General features: G+C 44.2%; 1 protein-coding gene and 1 non-coding gene across 2 annotated transcripts in view; both read left to right on the top strand.

Annotated features, from left to right (window-relative positions):
* The first annotated feature begins 7,992 nt into the window (after window positions 1-7,992).
* The window catches only part of LOC115168797 (constitutive coactivator of PPAR-gamma-like protein 2), a 113,487-nt gene continuing 99,904 nt past the window's right edge, over window positions 7,993-21,575 (top strand). The window contains exons 1-2 of the mRNA XM_029724352.1: window positions 7,993-9,870; window positions 17,478-17,724. Coding sequence (XP_029580212.1) covers window positions 9,379-9,870; window positions 17,478-17,724 — 739 coding nt within the window. The 5' untranslated portion in view covers window positions 7,993-9,378. The remainder of the gene's footprint in view (window positions 9,871-17,477; window positions 17,725-21,575) is intronic.
* On the top strand, window positions 14,290-14,364 carry trnaa-ugc (transfer RNA alanine (anticodon UGC)). Its single transcript has one exon. It is a non-coding gene; the product is annotated as a tRNA-Ala (tRNA).

Genomic DNA, 21,575 nt, shown 5'->3' with positions numbered 1-21,575 from the left:
GGGCAGTAGAGTCTTTAGGACATTCTGTAGTCTGGGGTAGTACCAGCTGTCACCAGGAGAGGGCAGTAGAGTCTTTAGAACATTCTGGGGTAGAGAGGGCAGTAGAGTCTTTAGGACATTCCGTAGTCTGGGGTAGTACCGGCTGTCACCAGGAGAGGGCAGGAGAGTCTTTAGGACATTAGAACCTTCTCTCTGGGTTAGGTTGCCCAGGGGACAAAGATTTATCCTCAATTTTTCAACCTTTCAGATTTTTGTCATTTCACTCCATCGATCAGCTCTCCACATTGAAATGTTTTTAAAAACAGAATTAAATAATGTTTAACACTTGTGCCATGTGACAAATGATTACTTTAGCATTTCTTGTTCTCAGTCTTCCATGATATTGTGATGCAGCCTTTCTTTACTGTGTGTGTGATGTCATGTTTAAAGGAAGTGTTTCATCATGTTTTTCCTATTTGATTGGTGGTAATGAAGGAACTGTGTTTCTGCTTCAGTTGTAGTATGCAATAGCTAGCTATTATCTGGGGCTTAATGAGGGATTTGGGCCCTGTTCAGATCCACTCAAACACTGCCTTGCTGCCTCCCCTCCCTTCCTTCCTGTCATTTTGTGAGGAAGGATGAGGTACATATTTGAACTGAAGGAATATAAAGCTACTGTGGCTTGTGATGTCATGAGGTGAACCCTGATTGTAAAAAGACACCTGGAAGGTTGACAGGATTTAACAAGTCATACTCTTCCAGCAGTGTGGAGGAGTTTTGGTTCTTGTGATCAATGTTCACTTAAAATCATTTAGGCGCTGAGCAGATTTAAGGTCTGCTGAGCACAAACTTGAATGTTGTGAAAATTTTGTGCAACTTCCGGCGCGTTTACTGTGTAAACTGAGGCTCTACCGGCTTTAAGTTACAGTTTCAGACAGTGGTCAAGTAGGCTGTGGCTATTTGATCATAATGTAGGTCCTACCAGAGTGGCCTACCATCAAAACAATGGACAAAATGAATGCATCCCATAACATTTGAAAATATCTGTATCATTCAGCCCAGAGTAGCAGCCAATGTGTGGTCTGTGTAGAGTACGGGCTGAGTGGTGTGTAATCGTTCCTATTACGGTGGGTTCTGCCGACAACAACATCTCTTGCATAGTTAGTTTTGCATACTAATAAGTCTTGCACAGTTAGTTTTGTTTCGGTACATAGAAAGCGGTTAATATTTCATTGATTCTATCACAATTCCCACAGTAAAGGGAAACTTTGAGTGTTAATTACAGGGAGAAAACTCTAGGAAGTTGAGTGAAGTTCAATCTTCATCTTAGACGGAACATTGCTTGGGATTTTATAGTTGAACGTCTCCGCAGCACAACAGATTGACCTCGAGTTTGGAGAACAGTAGAAAACATGACATTTCACTGGAAAGAAAACATGACTGTGTAAAAATAACAAACAATGCAGTGCTACTTTTTATGGGGAGGAAATGAATAAACCATTTTAAACACCACGCTGTCTCACGGTGTGTGTCAATACAAAACCATGTGTGTTTCTGATTTAATAAAGTCTATCGATATAAAAATACAGCAGACGAGATATAGAACTCCGATTTTATTACAATATAAAGTGGCATCACCGATAGTAAAACGAGCTTCATGTTCTTCTGTTTCAACTACTGGACATGGTGACCTTTCCACTCAGAACATAGAACTGATCTGACACACACACACACACACAGTGCCTTCGGAAAGTATTCAGACCCCTTGACTTTTTCCACATTTTGTTATGTTAGACTTATTCTAAAATGGATTACATTTTTTTAAATCCTCAGCAATCTACACACAATACCCCATAATAACGAAGCGAAAATAGGTTTTTAGACATTTTTGCAAATGTATTAATAATAATGAACAGAAATACCTTATTTACAGAAGTATTCAGACCCTTTGCTATGAGACTTGAAATTGAGCTCAGGTGCATCCTGCTTCCATTGATCATCCTTAAGATGTCTCTACAACTTGATTGGACTCCACCTGTGTTAAATTCAGCCAGTTTGCGCTGTTCTGTAAAGGGAGTAGTACACAGCGTTGTACGAGATCTTCAGTTTCTTGGCAATTTCTCACATGGAATAGCCTTCATTTCTCAGAACAAGAATAGACTGACGAGTTTCAGAAGAAAGTTATTTGTTTCTGGCCATTTTGAGCCTGTAATCGAACCCACAAATGCTGATGCTCCAGATACTCAACTAGTCTAAAGAAGGCCAGTTTTATTGATTCTTTAATCAGAACAACAGTTTTCAGCTGTGCTAACATAATTACAAAAGGGTTTTCTAATGATCAATTAGCCTTTTAAAATGATAAACTTGGATTAGCTAACACAACATGCCATTGGAACACAGGAGTGATGGTTGCTGATAATGGGCCTATGTAGATATTCCATTAAATCAGCCGTTTCCAGCTACAATAGTCATTCACAACATTACCGATGTCTACACTATTTCTGATCAATTTGATATCTTAATGGACAAAAAATGTGCTTTTCTTTAAAAAACAAGGGCATTTCTATGTGACCCCAAACTTTTGAACGGTAGTGTAGACAGGTGTGTGCCTTTTTCCAAATCATGTCCAATTAATTCAATTTAACACCGATGGAGTCCAATCAAGTTGTAGAAACATCTCAAGGATGATCAATGAAAACAGGATGCACCTGAGCTCAATTTAGAGTCTCATAGCAAAGGGTCTGAATACTTATGTAAATAAGGTATTTCTGTTTATTTTTGATAAATTACCAAAAATGTCTAAACCTGTTTTCACTTTGTTATTATGGGGTATTGTGTGTAGATTGAGGAAATAAATGAATTGAATCCATTTTAGAATAAGGCTGTAACATGGCAATGTGGATAAAGTCGGTGTAGGAATACTTTCCTTTTGAACTGTATACTGTGCAGTGCCCTCCGTAATATTTGGGACAGTGAACCGTTTTTCTTTTGGTTCTATATTCCAAATATTTGGATTTGAAATCAAACAATTATTATGAGGTTAATGTACATATCGTGTGCTTTAATTTTAGGGTGTTTTCATCCATATCTGGTGAACCAGATAAGCAAACCAGTGATCCGCGTTTGGAGCGGTACTGGCTGTAAGGGAACCAGTGATCCGCGTTTGGAGCGGTACTGGCTGTAAGGGAACCAGTGATCCGCGTTTGGAGCGGTACTGGCTGTAAGGGAACCAGTGATCCGCGTTTGGAGCGGTACTGGCTTTAAGGGAACCAGTGATCCGCGTTTGGAGCGGTACTGGCTGTAAGGGAACCAGTGATCCGCGTTTGGAGCGGTACTGGCTGTAAGGGAACCAGTGATCCGCGTTTGGAGCGGTACTGGCTGTAAGGGAACCAGTGATCCGCGTTTGGAGCGGTACTGGCTGTAAGGGAACCAGTGATCTGCGTTTGGAGCGGTACTGGCTGCTGTATCCAAGGCTCATTCAGTCATTCACATAACAACAGAATGCAGCACCTGACTGAAGAGAGAAGAGACCGCCAACTGACTAGTTCCAGCATCAGGGGCGCTCTGGAAAGGCAGAGCAGCGCGTCCCCTGAACGATAACGAAGAGGTAACGTTTGGTGAGAAGCCTGACCACGGGGACGGAGGTGAGAAGGTGATGAAGCGGACTTCATGAGCTGTAACCGAAAAACAACTGACATTTGGAAAGTTTGAGGTGGTGGAACAAGTATCTTGTCAGCTGGATGGAATTCTCCGCTAGCAAGCCAGAGAAATGTTGAGCAACATTAGCCAACTTCAAATGATCAAATAATTGAGTTTATGTTGTGAATATTAGCTGCTAATAAAGTCAGACAGCTGAGCTGACATTAGTAACTTAAATATATTTTTGGGTTATTTTGTCCTAGGCAGTTTTTAAGGACATGTAACTGGGTCATGTGACCAATATGGCTTGTTTGGTGATGGTTGTGGCAGCGCCTGGCCAGAGGTTTCTTTCTACTTTCAGATCTGAATGGGTCTCTCGGATCCCAACCTTGATCCCAACCTTGCACGGGTCTGTTTTTCCACGGGTCTTTTCGGAATGGGTCGGATCGTCCTCTGGTCCATTCAGAACTGGTTTCTGTTTTTTTATTTTTTTTATTTAGAATTTATGCATATCTGACCGGGTGGAAAACCATGGATCCATTTTGGAACAGGTCCAACTTTTTTAGTCTACTACTTCAGATTCACTGACTATGATTACAGCAAATTCCAAAACATGGGTAGATGTCTGTACCACAATGAACAGTTGGCTGTGAGTAATTCTGAATTGAATGTTGGTGGAGATGGGGCATATCTATCTAATGTGTTGTCTCTGGAGCCAGAGGGGGATGTGGTCTGCCCTGGGGGCTCTATGCCAATACTGAATACTACAACAGTTGCAGTGGCTTCCTGCTCTTCCCTGTGTGAGGGGAGCATCATGCTGAAATGCTGATGAAGTTTCTGATGTTACACCTTTATCAGGATGCAGCGGTTAGAATAAATACATCACTGTGGGTAAAATGTCAGTAATACAAAAAGAGTTTTAGCTTTGTAAAGTGCTTCTTTATTGGTTCTAGAGGAACATTTAGCGACTTTAACTACAGTTCTGGGTTAAGGTTAGAACCACACTTCTGGGTTAGGTTTAGAACCACACTTCTGGGTTAGGTTTAGAACCACACTTCTGGGTTAGGTTTAGAACCACTTCTGGGTTAGGTTTAGAACCACACTTCTGGGTTAGGTTTAGAACCACACTCCTGGGTTAGGTTTAGAACCACACTTCTGGGTTAGGGTTAGAACCACACTTCTGGGTTAGGGTTAGAACCACAGTTCTGGGTTAAAGCCCCTAAATGTTCCTCTAGATTGATTGAATGTATTAGACCATTTTTTAAATACAGTTGAATTTTAAGAATGAAATGTCAGAATAATAGTAGAGTGATTGATTTATTTCATCACATTCCCAGTGGGTCAGAAGTTTACGTACACTCAATTAGTATTTGGAAGCATTGCCTTTAAATTGTTTAACTTGGGTCAAACGTTTCAGGTAGCCTTCCACAAGCTTCCCACAATAAGTTGGGTGAATTTTGGCCCATTCCTCCTGACAGAGCTGATGTAACTGAGTCAGGATTGTAGGCCTCCTTTCTCGCACACACTTTTTCAGTTCTGCCCACAAATTGTCTATAGGCTTGAGGTCAGGGCTTTGTGATGGCCACTCCAATACCTTGACTTTGTTGTTCTTAAGCCATTTTGCCACAACTTTGGAAGTATGCTTGGGGTCATTGTCCATTTGGAAGACCCATTTACAACCAAGCTTTAACTTCCTGACTGATGTCTTGATGTTGCTTCAATATATCCACATAATTTTCCTACCTCATGATGCCATCTATTTTGTGAAGTGCACCAGTCCCTCCTGCAGCAAAGCACCCCCACAATATGATGCTGCCACCCCCGTGCTTCACGGTTGGGATGGTGTTCTTCGGCTTGCAAGCGTCCCCCTTTTTCCTCCAAACATAACGATGGTCATTATGGCCAAACAGTTCTATTTTTGTTTCATCAGACCAGAGGACATTTCTCCAAAAAGTACAGTGTTTATCCCCATGTGCAGTTGCAAACTGTAGTCTGGCTTTTTAATGGTGATTTTGGAGCAGTGGCTTCTTCCTTGCTGAGCGGCCTTTCAGGTTATGTCAATATAGGTCTCATTTTACTGTGGATATAGATACTTTTGTACCTGTTTCCTCCAGCATCTTCACAAGGTCCTTTGCTGTTGTTCTGGGATTTATTTGCACTTTTCGCACCAAAATACGATCATATCTAGGAGACAGAACTCGTCTCCTTCCTGAGCGGTATGACGGCTGCGTGGTCCCATGGTGTTTATACTTGTGTACTATTGTTTGTACAGATGAACGTGGTACCTTCAGGTGTTTGGAAATTGCTCCCAAGGATGAACCAGACTTGTGGAGGTCTACATTTTTTTTTTCTGAGATCTTGGCTGATTTTCCCATGATGTCAAGCAAAGAGGCACTGAATTTGAAGGTAGGTCTTGAAATAGATCCACAGGTACACCTCCAATTGACTCAAATTATGTCAATTAGTCTGTCAAGCTTCTAAAGCCATGACATCCATTTTCTGGAATTTTCCAAGCTGTTTAAAGGCACAGTCAACTTAGTGTATGTGAACTTCTGACCCACTGGAATTGTGATACAGTGGATTATAAGTGAAATAATCTGTAAACAATTGTTGGAAGAATTACTTGTGTCATGCACAAAGTAGATGTCCTAACCGACTTGCCAAAACTATAGTTTGTTAACAAGAAATTTGTGGAGTGGTTGAAAAACGAGTTTTAATGACTCCAACCTAAGTGTATGTAAACTTCCGACTTCAACTGTACATAAGGGCGCTCCAGCTGGTGACGCCTCCACATACAATTTTAAAAAATCATCAAGAATAACACAAAGTTTATTTCCATTCTGGTCCTTAACCAATAAAGAAGCACTTTACAAAGCTAAAACTCTCTTTTTGTATTACTGACATTTTACCAACAGTGATGTATTTATTCTAACCGCTGCATCCTGATAAAGGTGTAACATATAGTTAGAGATTCACGACAGGTCAACGAGGACAAGCAAGGACATGAGTACATAAGGAGGGGAGGGAGAGGAGAGGGAGAGGGGGGATAAGTGGAGGGGAGAGGGGATAAGTGGAGGGAGGGGAGAGGGATAAGTGGAGGGAGGGGAGAGGGAGAGGGGGGATAAGTGGAGGGAGGGGAGAGAGAGCAGGAGAGTGATTCCCAAACCTTCCATAACAAAGCCATCACCTACAGAGAGATGAACCTGGAGAAGAGTCCCGTAAGCAAGCTGGTCCTGGGGCTCTGTTCACAAACACAAACAGACCCCACAGAGCCCTAGGACAACACAATTATACCCAACCAAATCATGAGAAAACATAAAGATAATTACTTGACACATTGGAAGAATTATTTAAAAAAAAAAATAGAATGCTATTTGGCCCTAAACAGAGAGTACACAGTGGCAGAATACCTGACCACTGTGACTGACCCAAACTTAAGGAAAGCTTTGACTATATACAGACTCGGTGAGCATAGCCTTGCTATTGAAACAGGCTGCCATAGGCAGACCTGGCTCTCAAGAGAAGACAGGCTATGTGCAACACTGCCCACAAAATGAGGTGGAAACTGAGCTGCACTTCCTAACCTCCTGCCAAATTTATGACCATATTAGAGACACATTTCCCTTAGATTACACAGATCCACAAAGAATTGGAAAACAAACCAGATTTTGATAAATTCCCATATCTACTGGGTGAAATACCACAGTGTCCATCACAGCTGCAAGATTGGTGACCTGTTGGCACAAGAAAAGGGCAACCATTGAAGAACAAACATCATTGTAAATACAATCCATGTTTATTTATTTTCACTTTTGTACTTTAACCATTTGCACATCGTTACAACACTGTATATATACATAATATGGGGCGGCAGGTAGCCTAGTGGTTAGAGTGTTGGGCCAGTAACTGAAAGGTTGCTAGATCGAAGCCCTGAGCTGACAAGGTAAAAATCTGTCCCTGAACAAGGCAGTTAACCCGCTGTTCCTATGCCATAATTGTATATAAGAATTTGTTCTTAATTAACTGACTTGCTTAGTTAAATAAAGGTTACAAATGGCATTTTTTATTTATTTAATGTCTTTATTCTTTTGTAACTTCTGTGAGTGTAATGTTTACTGTTCATTTTACTTCTGTTTATTATCTACTTCACTTGCTTTGGCAATGTTAACATGTGTTTCCCATGCCAATAAAGCCCCTTGAATTGAGTGGAGGATCGAGGGGAGGGAGAGAGGGGGAGAGAGAGGACAAGTGGAGGGAGGAGAGAGTGGAGGAGGGAGCAGAGAGTGGAGTACGGGGAGAGAGCAACATATTTCACAAACTCACTTAGATTGTGGTCAAATTATACTGTAAAAATGTGAGGCCACAAAATGTGTGCGATGATGATGATGATGGGCTGGTATTCAGTATCAGTGAGTCACATGAGGCTGCTGAGGGGAGAACGGCTCATAATAATAGCCGTAACGGCGTAAATGGAATGGCATCAAACACCTGGAAACCATGTTTGATACCATTCCACCTATTCTGCTCCAGTCTTACAATGAGCCTGTTCTCCCCAGTTAAGGTACCACCAACCAGTGCAGTGGGTGTACTATAGCAGGGTTGTATTTGCGGTGCTAGGGGCAGGGAGTGTGTCTAGGCCTCGGGGGTAAAATGGCTGTGGGGAGGTGTAGAGGTTGATTTCTCATGTTCTCATATTCAAATCCCCAAATACATGATGTACCTGTCGTCCCAAATGTATCCACAAGGGGGCGACATAAAACCTATAGGCACTGGGAATAGGTTGGCCACTTCCCCTGGCTTCATCACAGCCCTGGTCATGGCTAATTAACGTCAAAAGTAGACATTTTGGCTAACCCATACTCTTTTCCTAAACTAAACCTAATTATCCTAACTTGCTACGAAAAGTCTTCATCTGACAAAAGCTGTGTCCATCTAGTCAAAAAAGCCATCCGCTCCCCTCCCACTTCTGTTGGTCCGCAAGATGGCTGACATTGCTGGAAGTCTGCTCCCTTCCTCAACATGAAGTCGTGAGTTGGGAAGTAAGCGAGGGAGGCACTATCAGGCGTTAGTTTTTTTATTAAGTTATTTTATTTCTCCAAACAAGGCCATTTCATTCCGCGTCGTGTCTATCCCAGAGTTGTTTATGCGCCGTCAGCCACCCTGCTAGCTAAATTAGCCAGATAGCTACAGCAGTTTAGTATGAATTAGCCATCACATTATCTAGCACTTGCAATGTGAACTAGTCTAACAGAAGTATTTCAAGTGTTAGGTTAAGAACTTCTCGGTAGTCATGTTCGCTAACTAGGTAATTCACAGGCTTTCTTCGTGTGAATCAGGATTAAACTTTAGAAGCATCGCCCATAACATAACTATAGATGGCTAGTTAGGAGTAGTTAACAAGCTAAACTTTAGTTTCTTTGTTGGCAGTTTACCACAATACTGCTAGGCATGGACACACGACCAAATGTAGAATGTTACAGCTCGCTAGCTACGTTAGTCAAGTTGCTAACCAACTGCTAACTATTTGCTAGCTGTTGGAAAGTGACCATCCTGACCTGGCCAGCTGGCTTGCTAGGCTACCTAGCCTTTTCAGGGTTAGTGGGGGGGGTAACAACAGTCGTGTAGTCAGTCAGATAGCTAGAACCAGGCGGCTACCTAACTAGTCTAGCTACCGTCTCCACCACATCCGCTTTCACCACGGCGTTCCGGACGAACCCCGAGCCCTCCCCCGGTCAGACCCACCGGCTCAACAACACCGGGATGGGCGTACAGGGCTTCCAGGAGTATCTGGAGAAACGGTGTTCCGGGGCTGCCATTCCCGTGGACCTCCTCAAACTAGGCCGTACTGCGGGACGCCCGCACCATCACCCCCATCACCCAGGCTCTCTGCCCCCTCCACCACCGGCCAGGATACTCATCGATGCTGACTCCGGCCTGCAGCGGCTGTACGGCGGCTACCAGACGGACTGGGTGTGCGGCGGGGAGTGGAACGCCATGCTGGGATACCTGTCCGCTCTGTCCCAGGCCTGTCTGTACCAGGGTGGGCTGGAGCTGGTCGTGGTGTTCAACGGGACCCTGGGGAAGGAGCGGTGGCCGGAGTGGGCACGCCAGGCCCAGGGGCAACGCCAGACGGCCCAGCTCATCGTTAACCACGTCGGCAGTAAGGCCACCCCGCCTCCCCGCGCCTGGTTCCTGCCTCCAGCCTGTCTCAGTCACTGTGTCCGCCTCGCCATGTTCCGCTTCAGAGTGCGGGTGAGTAACGAGCAGTAGCTGGCTAGCTCAGAATGATGATATAGCAGATAAACACTAAGCCACTCTGGTTTCTGGACTGATAATGAGGAGGACAGTGTTTGAATAGGGCTAAACCCACATCCCTGTAAAGTCAGTGGGTGCTAACTAACTTGATGAGCGCTGACTCAGAGGTGATGGGGGATGGCTAGTGTCTGCATCTCTATGGCTTTATTCATTATCTATGGCTTTATTCATTATCTATCAGTTGTAGTGATTTAAGAGGGAACAGTCGAGGCAGTGCTTGAACCAGTGACTGATAGTTACAGGCAGGTCTCTACAGGTGACATTTTTACAAGGAGCACATGTGCTACAAAGTTAAAAAATGTAGCTGCACACAATGTAGGACCACAATGAAAAATATTTGAGGTATTGATGTCATTTTGACATTTTGTTAAAAAAAAATGTCACCTAGAGAGGCCTGCCTCTAACTACCACAGTCCCTGGTTCAAGCACTGTCTCTTGACTGGTCCCTCTTCAACAGGCCGTCATTGTAAATACGATTTTGTTCTTAATTAACTGACTTGTCTAGTTAAAGGTTAAATAAAAAAATGTATTCAAAGAATTGCCATTAATAACAAAATACAGGTTTTAAGAATACAAACGATATATTTTTATGATTGAGACCCAACATTGCGCCTATGTGAATCCAAGCTACTCCGTTGTCCTTTCTGTGCCACCACGTTTGCATACTGCTGAAGCTGTGGGACAGCAAAGAAATTATTACAATTATTGCCTGGGTGAATCTTTTTTATTTCTAGGGGCGCTGGTGCTCCCAAATTCCAGGTAGCAAAATATTTAAGAGCGTATGTCCACAAAATGGTAACACTGTAGAGCCCTGACAGGGGGAGTGTAGTGATGCAGAGGCTAATGCTAAAGTCAATGTGATATTGGTTGAATGTTGACAGTGGACTGGCTGACCTCTAGATGAACTACTACTGGACTGACTGACTGACCTCTGGATGAACTACTACTGGACTGACTGACCTCTGGATGAACTACTACTGGACTGACTGACCTCTGGATGAACTACTACTGGACTGACTGACTGACCTCTGGATGAACTACTACTGACTGACTGACCTCTGGATGAACTACTACTGGACTGACTGACCTCTGGATGAACTACTACTGGACTGACTGACCTCTGGATGAACTACTACTGGACTGACTGACTGACCTCTGGATGAACTACTACTGGACTGACTGACTGACCTCTGGATGAACTACTACTGGACTGACTGACTGACCTCTGGATGAACTACTACTGGACTGACTGACTGACCTCTGGATGAACTACTACTGGACTGACTGACTGACCTCTGGATGAACTACTACTGGACTGACTGGCTGACCTCTGGATGAACTACTACTGGACTGAATGACCTCTGGATGAACTACTACTGGACTGACTGACTGACCTCTGGGTGAACTACTACTGGACTGACTGACTGACCTCTGGATGAACTACTACTGGACTGGCTGACCTCTGGATGAACTACTACTGGACTGACTGACTGACCTCTGGATGAACTACTACTGGACTGACTGACTGACCTCTGGATGAACTACTACTGGACTGACTGACTGACCTCTGGATGAACTACTACTGGACTGACTGACTGACTGACCTCTGGATGAACTACTACTACTGGACTGACTGACTGAACTCTGGATGAACTACTACTGGACTGACTGACTGAACTCTGGATGAACTACTACTGGACTGACTGACTGACCTCTGGATGAACTACTACTGGACTGACTGACTGACCTCTGGATGAACTACTACTGGACTGACTGACTGACCTCTGGATGAACTACTACTGGACTGACTGACTGACCTCTGGATGAACTACTACTGGACTGACTGACTGACCTCTGGATGAACTACTACTGGACTGACTGACTGACCTCTGGATGAACTACTACTGGACTGACTGACTGACCTCTGGATGAACTACTACTGGACTGACTGACTGACCTCTGGATGAACTACTACTGGACTGACTGACTGACCTCTGGATGAACTACTACTGGACTGACTGACTGACCTCTGGATGAACTACTACTGGACTGGCTGACCTCTGGATGAACTACTACTGGACTGACTGACCTCTGGATGAACTACTACTGGACTGACTGACTGACCTCTGGATGAACTACTACTGGACTGACTGACTGACCTCTGGATGAACTACTACTGGACTGACTGGCTGACCTCTGGATGAACTACTACTGGACTGACTGGCTGACCTCTGGATGAACTACTACTGGACTGACTGACTGACCTCTGGATGAACTACTACTGGACTGACTGACCGACCTCTGGATGAACTACTACTGGACTGACTGACCTCTGGATGAACTACTACTGGACTGCTGACCTGGACTACTGGACTGGCTGGCTGACCTCTGGATGAACTACTACTGGACTGACTGGCTGACCTCTGGATGAACTACTACTGGACTGACTGGCTGACCTCTGGATGAACTACTACTGGACTGACTGGCTGACCTCTGGATGAACTACTACTGGACTGACTGACTGACCTCTGGATGAACTACTACTGGACTGACTGACTGACCTCTGGATGAACTACTACTGGACTGACTGACCTCTGGATGAACTACTACTGGACTGACTGGCTGACCTCTGGATGAACTACTACTGGACTGACTGACCTCTGGATGAACTACTACTGGACTGACTGACTGAACTCTGGATGAACTACTACTGGACTGACTGACTGACCTCTGGATGAACTACTACTGGACTGACTGACCGACCTCTGGATGAACTACTACTGGACTGACTGACCTCTGGATGAACTACTACTGGACTGGCTGGCTGACCTCTGGATGAACTACTACTGGACTGACTGACTGACCTCTGGATGAACTACTACTGGACTGACTGACCGACCTCTGGATGAACTACTACTGGACTGACTGACCTCTGGATGAACTACTACTGGACTGGCTGGCTGACCTCTGGATGAACTACTACTGGACTGACTGGCTGACCTCTGGATGAACTACTACTGGACTGACTGGCTGACCTCTGGATGAACTACTACTGGACTGACTGACCTCTGGATGAACTACTACTGGACTGACTGACTGACCTCTGGATGAACTACTACTGGACTGACTGACTGACCTCTGGATGAACTACTACTGGACTGACTGACCTCTGGATGAACTACTACTGGACTGACTGGCTGACCTCTGGATGAACTACTACTGGACTGACTGGCTGACCTCTGGATGAACTACTACTGGACTGACTGACTGAACTCTGGATGAACTACTACTGGACTGACTGACTGACCTCTGGATGAACTACTACTGGACTGACTGACTGACCTCTGGATGAACTACTACTGGACTGACTGACTGACCTCTGGATGAACTACTACTGGACTGACTGACTGACCTCTGGATGAACTACTACTGGACTGACTGGCTGACCTCTGGATGAACTACTACTGGACTGACTGACTGAACTCTGGATGAACTACTACTGGACTGACTGACTGACCTCTGGATGAACTACTACTACTGGACTGACTGACTGACCTCTGGATGAACTACTACTGGACTGACTGACTGACCTCTGGATGAACTACTACTGGACTGACTGACTGACCTCTGGATGAGTAATGCACTATATATGGAATCTGCCCTGGTCAAAAGTAGTGCACTACATATGGAATCTGCCCTGGTCAAAAGTAGTGCACTACATATGGAATCTGCCCTGGTCAAAAGTACTGCACTATATATGGAATCTGCCCTGGTCAAAAGTAGTGCACTATATATGTAATCTGCCCTGGTCAAAAGTAGTGCACTAGCCTATACAGGGAATAGGGTGCCATTTGGATGCAGCTAGGGGTTACAGATTGGAATGAAATTTACACAGCTGTGCACAGTATACTGGTAGTGTTGCACGGTATACTGGTAGTGTTGCACGGTATACTGGTAGTGTTGCACGGTATACTGGTAGTATTATACTGGTAGTGTTGCACGGTATACTGGTAGTGTTGCACGGTATACTGGTAGTGTTGCACGGTATACTGAATCTTCAGTCCTTTTTAGATACCAAAAACCCCAGTTCAGAACTAGAATCTGTTACGTTCCTTACTTCTGTCAAATGTCTCGTGTGATTTTAGAGGATTAAGACTGTATCAGCGTAGCTCCTTTTTATAGCGCTAAGAGAAAGTACCTGCTCTGCTTAGGCCTACTCATTCATTGCTATAGCTGTCTGGGCTGCATTGTTAGCTCATCAAAAGGGACCATGGCTCTCCTCATGGGTGCTGTGTAAAACCATGGCTCTCTCCTAGAAGCTTGGGTGCTGTGTTAAACCATGGCTCTCTCCTAGAAGCCCCCCTGTAGCTCAGTTGGTAGAGCATGGTGTTTGCAACACCAGGGTTGTGGGTTCGATTCCCACGGGGGGCCAGCACAGGAAAAAAAAAAAAAATGTATGAAATGTATGTATTCACTACTGTAAGTCGCTCTGGATAAGAGCGTCTGCTAAATGACTAAAATGTAAATGTAAGCTTGGGTGCTGTGTAAAACCATGGCTCTCCTAGAAGCTTGGGTGCTGTGTAAACCATGGCTCTCCTAGAAGCTTGGGTGCTGTGTAAACCATGGCTCTCCTAGAAGCTTGGGTGCTGTGTAAAACCATGGCTCTCCTAGAAGCTTGGGTGCTGTGTAAACCATGGCTCTCCTAGAAGCTTGGGTGCTGTGTAAAACCATGGCTCTCCTAGAAGCTTGGGTGCTGTGTAAACCATGGCTCTCTCCTAGAAGCTTGGGTGCTGTGTAAAACCATGGCTCTCCTAGAAGCTTGGGTGCTGTGTAAAACCATGGCTCTCCTAGAAGCTAGGGTGCTGTGTTAAACCATGGTGTGCTCTCCTAGAAGCTTGGGTGCTGTGTAAAACCTGTGAATTCAGACACGAGGTGTGATGGGTCCGCACTCAAAAAGATGTCGCATAACACGTGCTTCCTTTTATTTGAGTATTTTCACTGCATCAGTGATAGCGTACACAGACGTTTTGGCTTTGCAGCCTTCAGTGTGTAGGTTCCAATCTTTTAAAAAAAAAATCAAAATGGCACACAGGTGAGCAACCGATGAGAAGCACGTGCTTCTAATCAGGGTTGCCACTCATCAGCCAATCAGGGATGTGGCTTCTTTGGTCTACCTGTATACAAGTTAGTCACAAAGAAATACAGAATTATAGGGTATGGGAGCGGGCACGAAGTGCAATTGAGGGCATCAGGTGTGAACCGTTCATGAGTGGTGTCTGCTCATTTGGATACATATTAAATACATTATATCACTCATGCTGCACAGAAGTTAACACTCTTGAGTAATGCGGGACCTGTTATGATAATGAGTGCTGGGTGGGACCTGTTGTGATAATGAGTGCTGGGTGGGACCTATTATGATAATGAGTGCTGGGTGGGACCTGTTATGATAATGAGTGCTGGGTGGGACCTGTTGTGATAATGAGTGCTGGGTGGGACCTGTTGTGATAATGAGTGCTGGGTGGGACCTGTTATGATAATGAGTGCTGGGTGGGACCTGTTATGATAATGAGTGCTGGGTGGGACCTGTTATGATAATGAGTGCTGGGTGGGACCTGTTGTGATAATGAGTGCTGGGTGGGACCTGTTATGATAATGAGTGCTGGGTGTGATAAAGGCTGGGGGGCAGACTACTGGTGTACTTACTGTATCTTCGATACCATGGCACTTTGGTCAACGTTTCAGCCTGGTGGCCTTTCTACAGGGTTAGAGGTGAGGGTTTAAGATGTGTAATATTGTATACGGATGTACGATATCGGTGAACATATCGGAATCGGCCTATATTAGCTAAGAATACCAACATCGGTATCGGCCGATGTCTAGTTTAACGCCCCGAGGTGCAAAACCGATGTCAACGCTGACGTGCATACCTATATAACATAAGTACATGATGTAATGATGCCACAACATTTTTCTCTATACGTGCAACACAGCATTCCTAAACTAACCCACAATGTCTGCAGTGTGGATCGAGCAGTCATTTGAAAGAGTAACAAAATTTCAGCGAGGTAACTCCAAGGCGAAATCCATTAAAGCCAAGATAATGGAATTCATTGTCCTTGACAATCAACCTTTCTCTGTCGTGGGTGATGTTGGCTTTCGCCGACTGGTCGAGCACCGGTACACACTACCAAGTGCACAATGTTTCAGATGTTGCCCTACTGGAGTTACACAGTAATGGCGTCACTGCTATCAGCTTCACGACATACATACTATGGAACGCCGTTCGGGTCTTTGCGTGTCAAAAAAGATACAGTAGCACTGTCAAAGCTGTACAAAAAAGATACAGTAGCACTGTCAAAGCTGGACAAAAAAGATACAGTAGCACTGTCAAAGCTGGACAAAAAAGATACAGTAGCACTGTCAAAGCTGGACAAAAAAGATACAGTAGCACTGTCAAAGCTGGATAAAAAAGATACAGTAGCACTGTCAAAGCTGGACAAAAAAGATACAGTAGCACTGTCAAAGCTGGACAAAAAAGATACAGTAGCACTGTCAAAGCTGTACAAAAAAGTCTGCAAACACCGTCCATGAATGATGTGTTTACAATAACGCTTTGGTAATAAAGCATCATTTGTTTGACCGCAACTTCTGGAGTAGTTAGCTTTAGCTTGGTACCTAGCTAGCAGCAATACAACCAGCCTGAAAACAATGACCTGTAGAACCTGCAGTCATTTTCACTATTCTTAGCAATGATTTAGGAATCCTTGCAAGTATTGTTGTTCGCCTATTGAAATTGAACTTCAGTTTATGAAAATAAATAGCTAGCCAGCTACTTAACCCTGTTGCCCAAAGCTAACGTTATAAGCAGCCAGCTAGCTTCATCTGGCTAGTGAGGCTCGACCTGACTGGGTTATGTTTTGTGAAGCTAGCCACAATAAGGATTAGGCACAATAGTGGAATTTGCGGTTTGCTTTCAAAATAAGTGTCATTGACAGTAATGCAAATTAATACAAATAGTAGAATTATGCCATACTTTTATTTTGAAGGCTAACTGCAAAGTCAACTATTGTGGCTAATCCTTATTGTGGCTAGCTTCACATTGATGGGTCTGACCACCATTAATCAAATAAGAACTGTCTTATAAATTAGGGTTATTTTAGATGATGACACCATATAGTTAGCTATAGCTACTACCTATCTACAGTGAGGGGGGAAAAGTATTTGATCCCCTGCTGATTTTGTACGTTTGCCCACTGACAAAGAAATGATCAGTCTATAATTTTAATGCTAGGTTTATTTGAACAGTGAGAGACAGAATAACAACAAAAAAATCCAGAAAAACGCTTCGTCCGTGTGTGTGTGTGTGTGTGTGTGAAGCATTTAAATGTACTAGAATGCTTAAAAGGTCGCTAAAATTGTAAATATCGGTTATCGGCATAGTTTATTTTTTTTGACAAGGAAAATATTGGATATCGGTATCGTTGTAATCGGTATCGGCCAAAAATGTCATATCGGTGCATCACTAATATTGTATTATCCAGGTTGTCCAGACGTTGGAGGACCACCACCAGGAGGTGCTGTCCCTCTACAGGGACTTTGGTTTCTGCGGCCTGATCGCCCAGGACTCAGAGTTCGCCCTCTGCAACGTGCCCGCCTACTTCTCCTCGCATGCCCTCAAACTGTCCTGGAACGGCAAGAACCTGACCACCCACCAGTACCTGCTCTCTGAAGCTGTCAGACAGCTGGGTCTGAAGACACAACACCTGCCCTGCTTCGCTGCTCTGCTGGGTAGGTACAGTACCTTCAGAAAGTATTCATACCCCTTGACTTATTCCACATTTTGTGTTAAAGCCTGAATTCCAAATGGATGAAATATTTTTTTCTTTCTCTCACCGATCTACACACAGTACCACAATAACAAAGTGAAAACATGTTTTTAGAAATGTTAGCAAATTTATTGAAAATTAAATACAGAAATATTGTATTTACATAAATATCCACACACACCCCTGAGTCAACACTTTGTAGAAGCACCTTTGGCAAATAAAAGAACCCAGAAATGTTCCTTTACGCACAAAAAGCTTATTTCTCTAAAATGTTCTTAACACATCCATCCAGCTGACAGGTGTGGCATATCAAGAAGCTGATTAAACAGCATGATCATTACACAGGTGCACCTTGTGCTGGGGACAATAAAAGGCCACTCTAAAATGTGCAGTTTTGTCACACAACACAATGCTACAGATGTCTCAAGTTTTAAGGAACATGCAATTGGCCTGCTGACTGCAGGAATGTCCACCAGAGCTGTTGCCAGAGATTTGAATGTTCATTTCTCTACCAAAAGGGGATACCTAGTCAGTTGCTACCGGTAGCCTGTATGGTTAACGCTTTTCAGAAAATGGAATGTGGCCCCTTGAAAGCACCTCGGCTACAGAATGTTTGTTTGTCTGGTTGTTAGGGTAGGCTACGCTACTTTTAAATGCCAACATGAAACCTCTATGAAAAGACATTTTATTTGTCTGTAAAGGAATGCTGCTTCTGAAGCAGGAACTAAAGTCCGCCACTAGGCAACCAGAACTGTCAATCAAATTAATCTCTCCTAAAATAGAACTTTAAATTTGTAAAATACTGTGACTTAGTAGAAATAAAACGCATCTAGCTACTCTACCATAAAACACCACAGCAGCACATCAATCAGCCATGTTTGTCAGGGAAACAATACAGAACATTTTACGCCAGAGCACAATTCTGTCTGAAAAGGTACAGACCTGATGCAGCACTTTAAAAAAAAAAACGTCTGAAAAGTTAACAATTGTCGCTATCGACATGTTTCTGTAGCTGCGTTTTGTAAAGAGTTGTGGTAGAATAACTTAATTACCCGGTCGTAGCCATTATACAACATTCTGTATTGTAAATTGACGTGAAATGTAATTTTTTTCTTTGTTTTAACAGAACTGATAAACAATGGCCGTTTAAACATTAAGCAAAATTCTCAATTTGTCACATCCATAGTGTTAGCTGACATTAGCAAGCAAACTAGCTAACAGCAAGAAAGGTTAGGAAGTGAACTGCATGGTAATGCCCACAATACACTTTTGCAAGCAGATTGTGTACAACAGGTGTTTAGGGTTAGTGTTAGGGTTAGGGTGTTCCCAAACTGGGGCACGTGCAATGCCGTCGCGGGTATGCCAAATAAAAATGTGATTCACATTTAAAAATGTAAAATATATTTTTTTAATTCCTTCATGGTTTCAAACAGTACATTTATATTTACCAACGGGGCTATACATTGGGGTGAGTTTTCTTCTTGCCGGAGTAGCCTCGTTTCACTGCCAAAAATACAATTAAACCATCTAGTTGACAGCGATATAACACAATGTCAAATACAGGTAGCCTAGTCAAATAATTTACATCCAATCACATTAACCGTTACTCTCTTGCGGGAAACCTTCACTGTTGCGCAGACATTTAGAAACGAAACATGACAATTTGAAAAATAAGCCACAGGAGGTTTTTGAGCGAGAATAAAGACGACTTTCGAGTAGTAAGACATTTATAAAAGCAACAGATACCATCAATAAGAAGGGGCTAGAAGCGTCTTATATGGTGAGCTACTGAGTGACTAGGACAGGCAAGCCCCATACTAATGTGGAGGACTTAATTCTTCCTGCTGCATCGGATATGGCTGGGACAATGCTGGGGGGAAAGGCCCCAAAAACTACAGACAATACCTCCATCAAACAACACTGTTTCACGACGCGTCAGTGACGTGGCAGGACATGTTTTGAAACAATTACCGCTTCGCATACAAGCCAGTGAATTATATGCGTTACAGCTGGATGAGTCAACAGACGTGGCGGGCCTGATACAGCTCCTGGTATATGTCCGTTACGTTTATGGGGGTCAATTAAGGAAGACATCCTCTTCTGCAAACCACTGGAAACCAGGACAACAGGAGAGGATATTTTTAAAGTACTGGACAGCTTTGTGACATCAAATGGACTTTGGTGGTCAAGATGTGTTGGTATCTGTACTGATGGAGCAAAAGCCATGACAGGGAGACATAGTGGAGTGGTAATGCGCGTGCAAGCAGTTGCTCCCAACGCCACTTGGGTTCACTGCAGCATCCACCGAGAGGCTCCAGCTGCCAAGGGAATGCCTGACAGCTTGAAAGACGTTTTGGACACTACAGTGAAAATGGTTAACTTTGTTAAAGCAAAAGGCCCCTGAACTCATGTATTTTCTGCACTATGCAATGATATGGGCAGCGACCATGTAACACTTTTACCGCTTGCCGTGCGGTAGCAGACAAAAGTCTATATCTTGGGTGACTGGAGTCTCTGACAGTTTTATGGGCTTTCCTCTGACACTGCCTATTATATAGGTTCTGGATGGCAGGAAGCTTGGCCCCAGTGATGTACTGGGCCGTACACACTACCCTCTGTAGCGCCTTACGGTCAGATGCCGAGCACTTGGCCTACCAGGTGGTGATGCAACCGGCCAGGATGCTCTCTGGTGCAGCTGTAGAACCTTTTGAGGATCTGAGGACCCATGCCAAGTCTTTTCAGTCTCCTGAGGGGGAAAAGGTTTTGTTGTGCCCTCTTCACGATTGTCTTGGTGTGCTTGGACCATGTTAGTTTGTTGGTGATATGGCCACCAAGGAACTTGAAACTCTCGACCCGCTCCACTACAGCCCCGTCGATGTTAATGGGGGCCTGTTCGGGCCACCCTTTCAGCTCCTTAGTCTTGCTCACATTGAGGGAGAGGTTGTTGTCCTGGCACCACACTGCTAGTTCTCTGACCTCCCTATAGGCTGTCTCATCGTTGTCAGTGATCAGGCCTACCACTGTTGTGTAGTCAGCAAACTTAATGTTGGAGTCATGTTTGGTCACACAATTGTGGGTGAACAGGGAATACAGGGTGAACAGGGAATACAGGAGGGGACTAAGTACACACCCCTGAGGGGCCCCAGTGTTAACGGTCAGCGTGGAGGACGTGTTGTTGCATTTTCTTACCACCTGGGGGCGGCCCGTCAGGGAGTTTAGGATCCAGTTGCAGAGGGAGGTGTTTAGTCCCAGAGTCCTTAGCTTAGTGATGAGCTTTGTGGGCACTATGGTGTTGAACGCTGAGCTGTAGTCAATGAATAGCATTCTCACATAGGGGTTCCTTTTGTCCAGGTGAGAAAGGGTGGAGTGCAATGGAGATTGCATCTGTGGATTTGTTGGGTCGGTATGCGAATTGGAGTGGGTCTAGGGTGTCCGGGAGGATGCTGTTGATGTGAGCCATGACCAGCCTTTCAAAGCACTTCATGGCTACAGACGTGAGTGCCACGGGGCGGTAGTCATTTAGGCAGGTTACCTTCACTTCCTTGGGCACAGAGACTATGGTGGTCTGTTTGAAACATGTAGGTATTACAGTTTTGGTCAAGGAGAGGTTAAAAATGCCAGTGAAGACACTGGCCAGTTGGTCCGCAAATGCTTGGAGTACACGTCCTGGTAATCCGTCTGGCCCAGCTGCTTTGAACGTTGACCTGTATAAAGGTTTTGTTCACATCGGCTACCAATAGCATTATCACACAGTCATCCAGAACAGCTGGTGCTCTCGTGCATGCTTCAGTGTTGCTTGCCTCGAAGCAAGCA

This window comes from Salmo trutta, chromosome 30 (genome assembly GCF_901001165.1).
Source record: "Salmo trutta chromosome 30, fSalTru1.1, whole genome shotgun sequence".
Taxonomy (NCBI): domain Eukaryota; kingdom Metazoa; phylum Chordata; class Actinopteri; order Salmoniformes; family Salmonidae; genus Salmo; species Salmo trutta.
The sequence above is the reverse complement of the archived record's forward strand: the minus strand, read 5'-3'. Positions and strand labels throughout refer to the sequence as shown.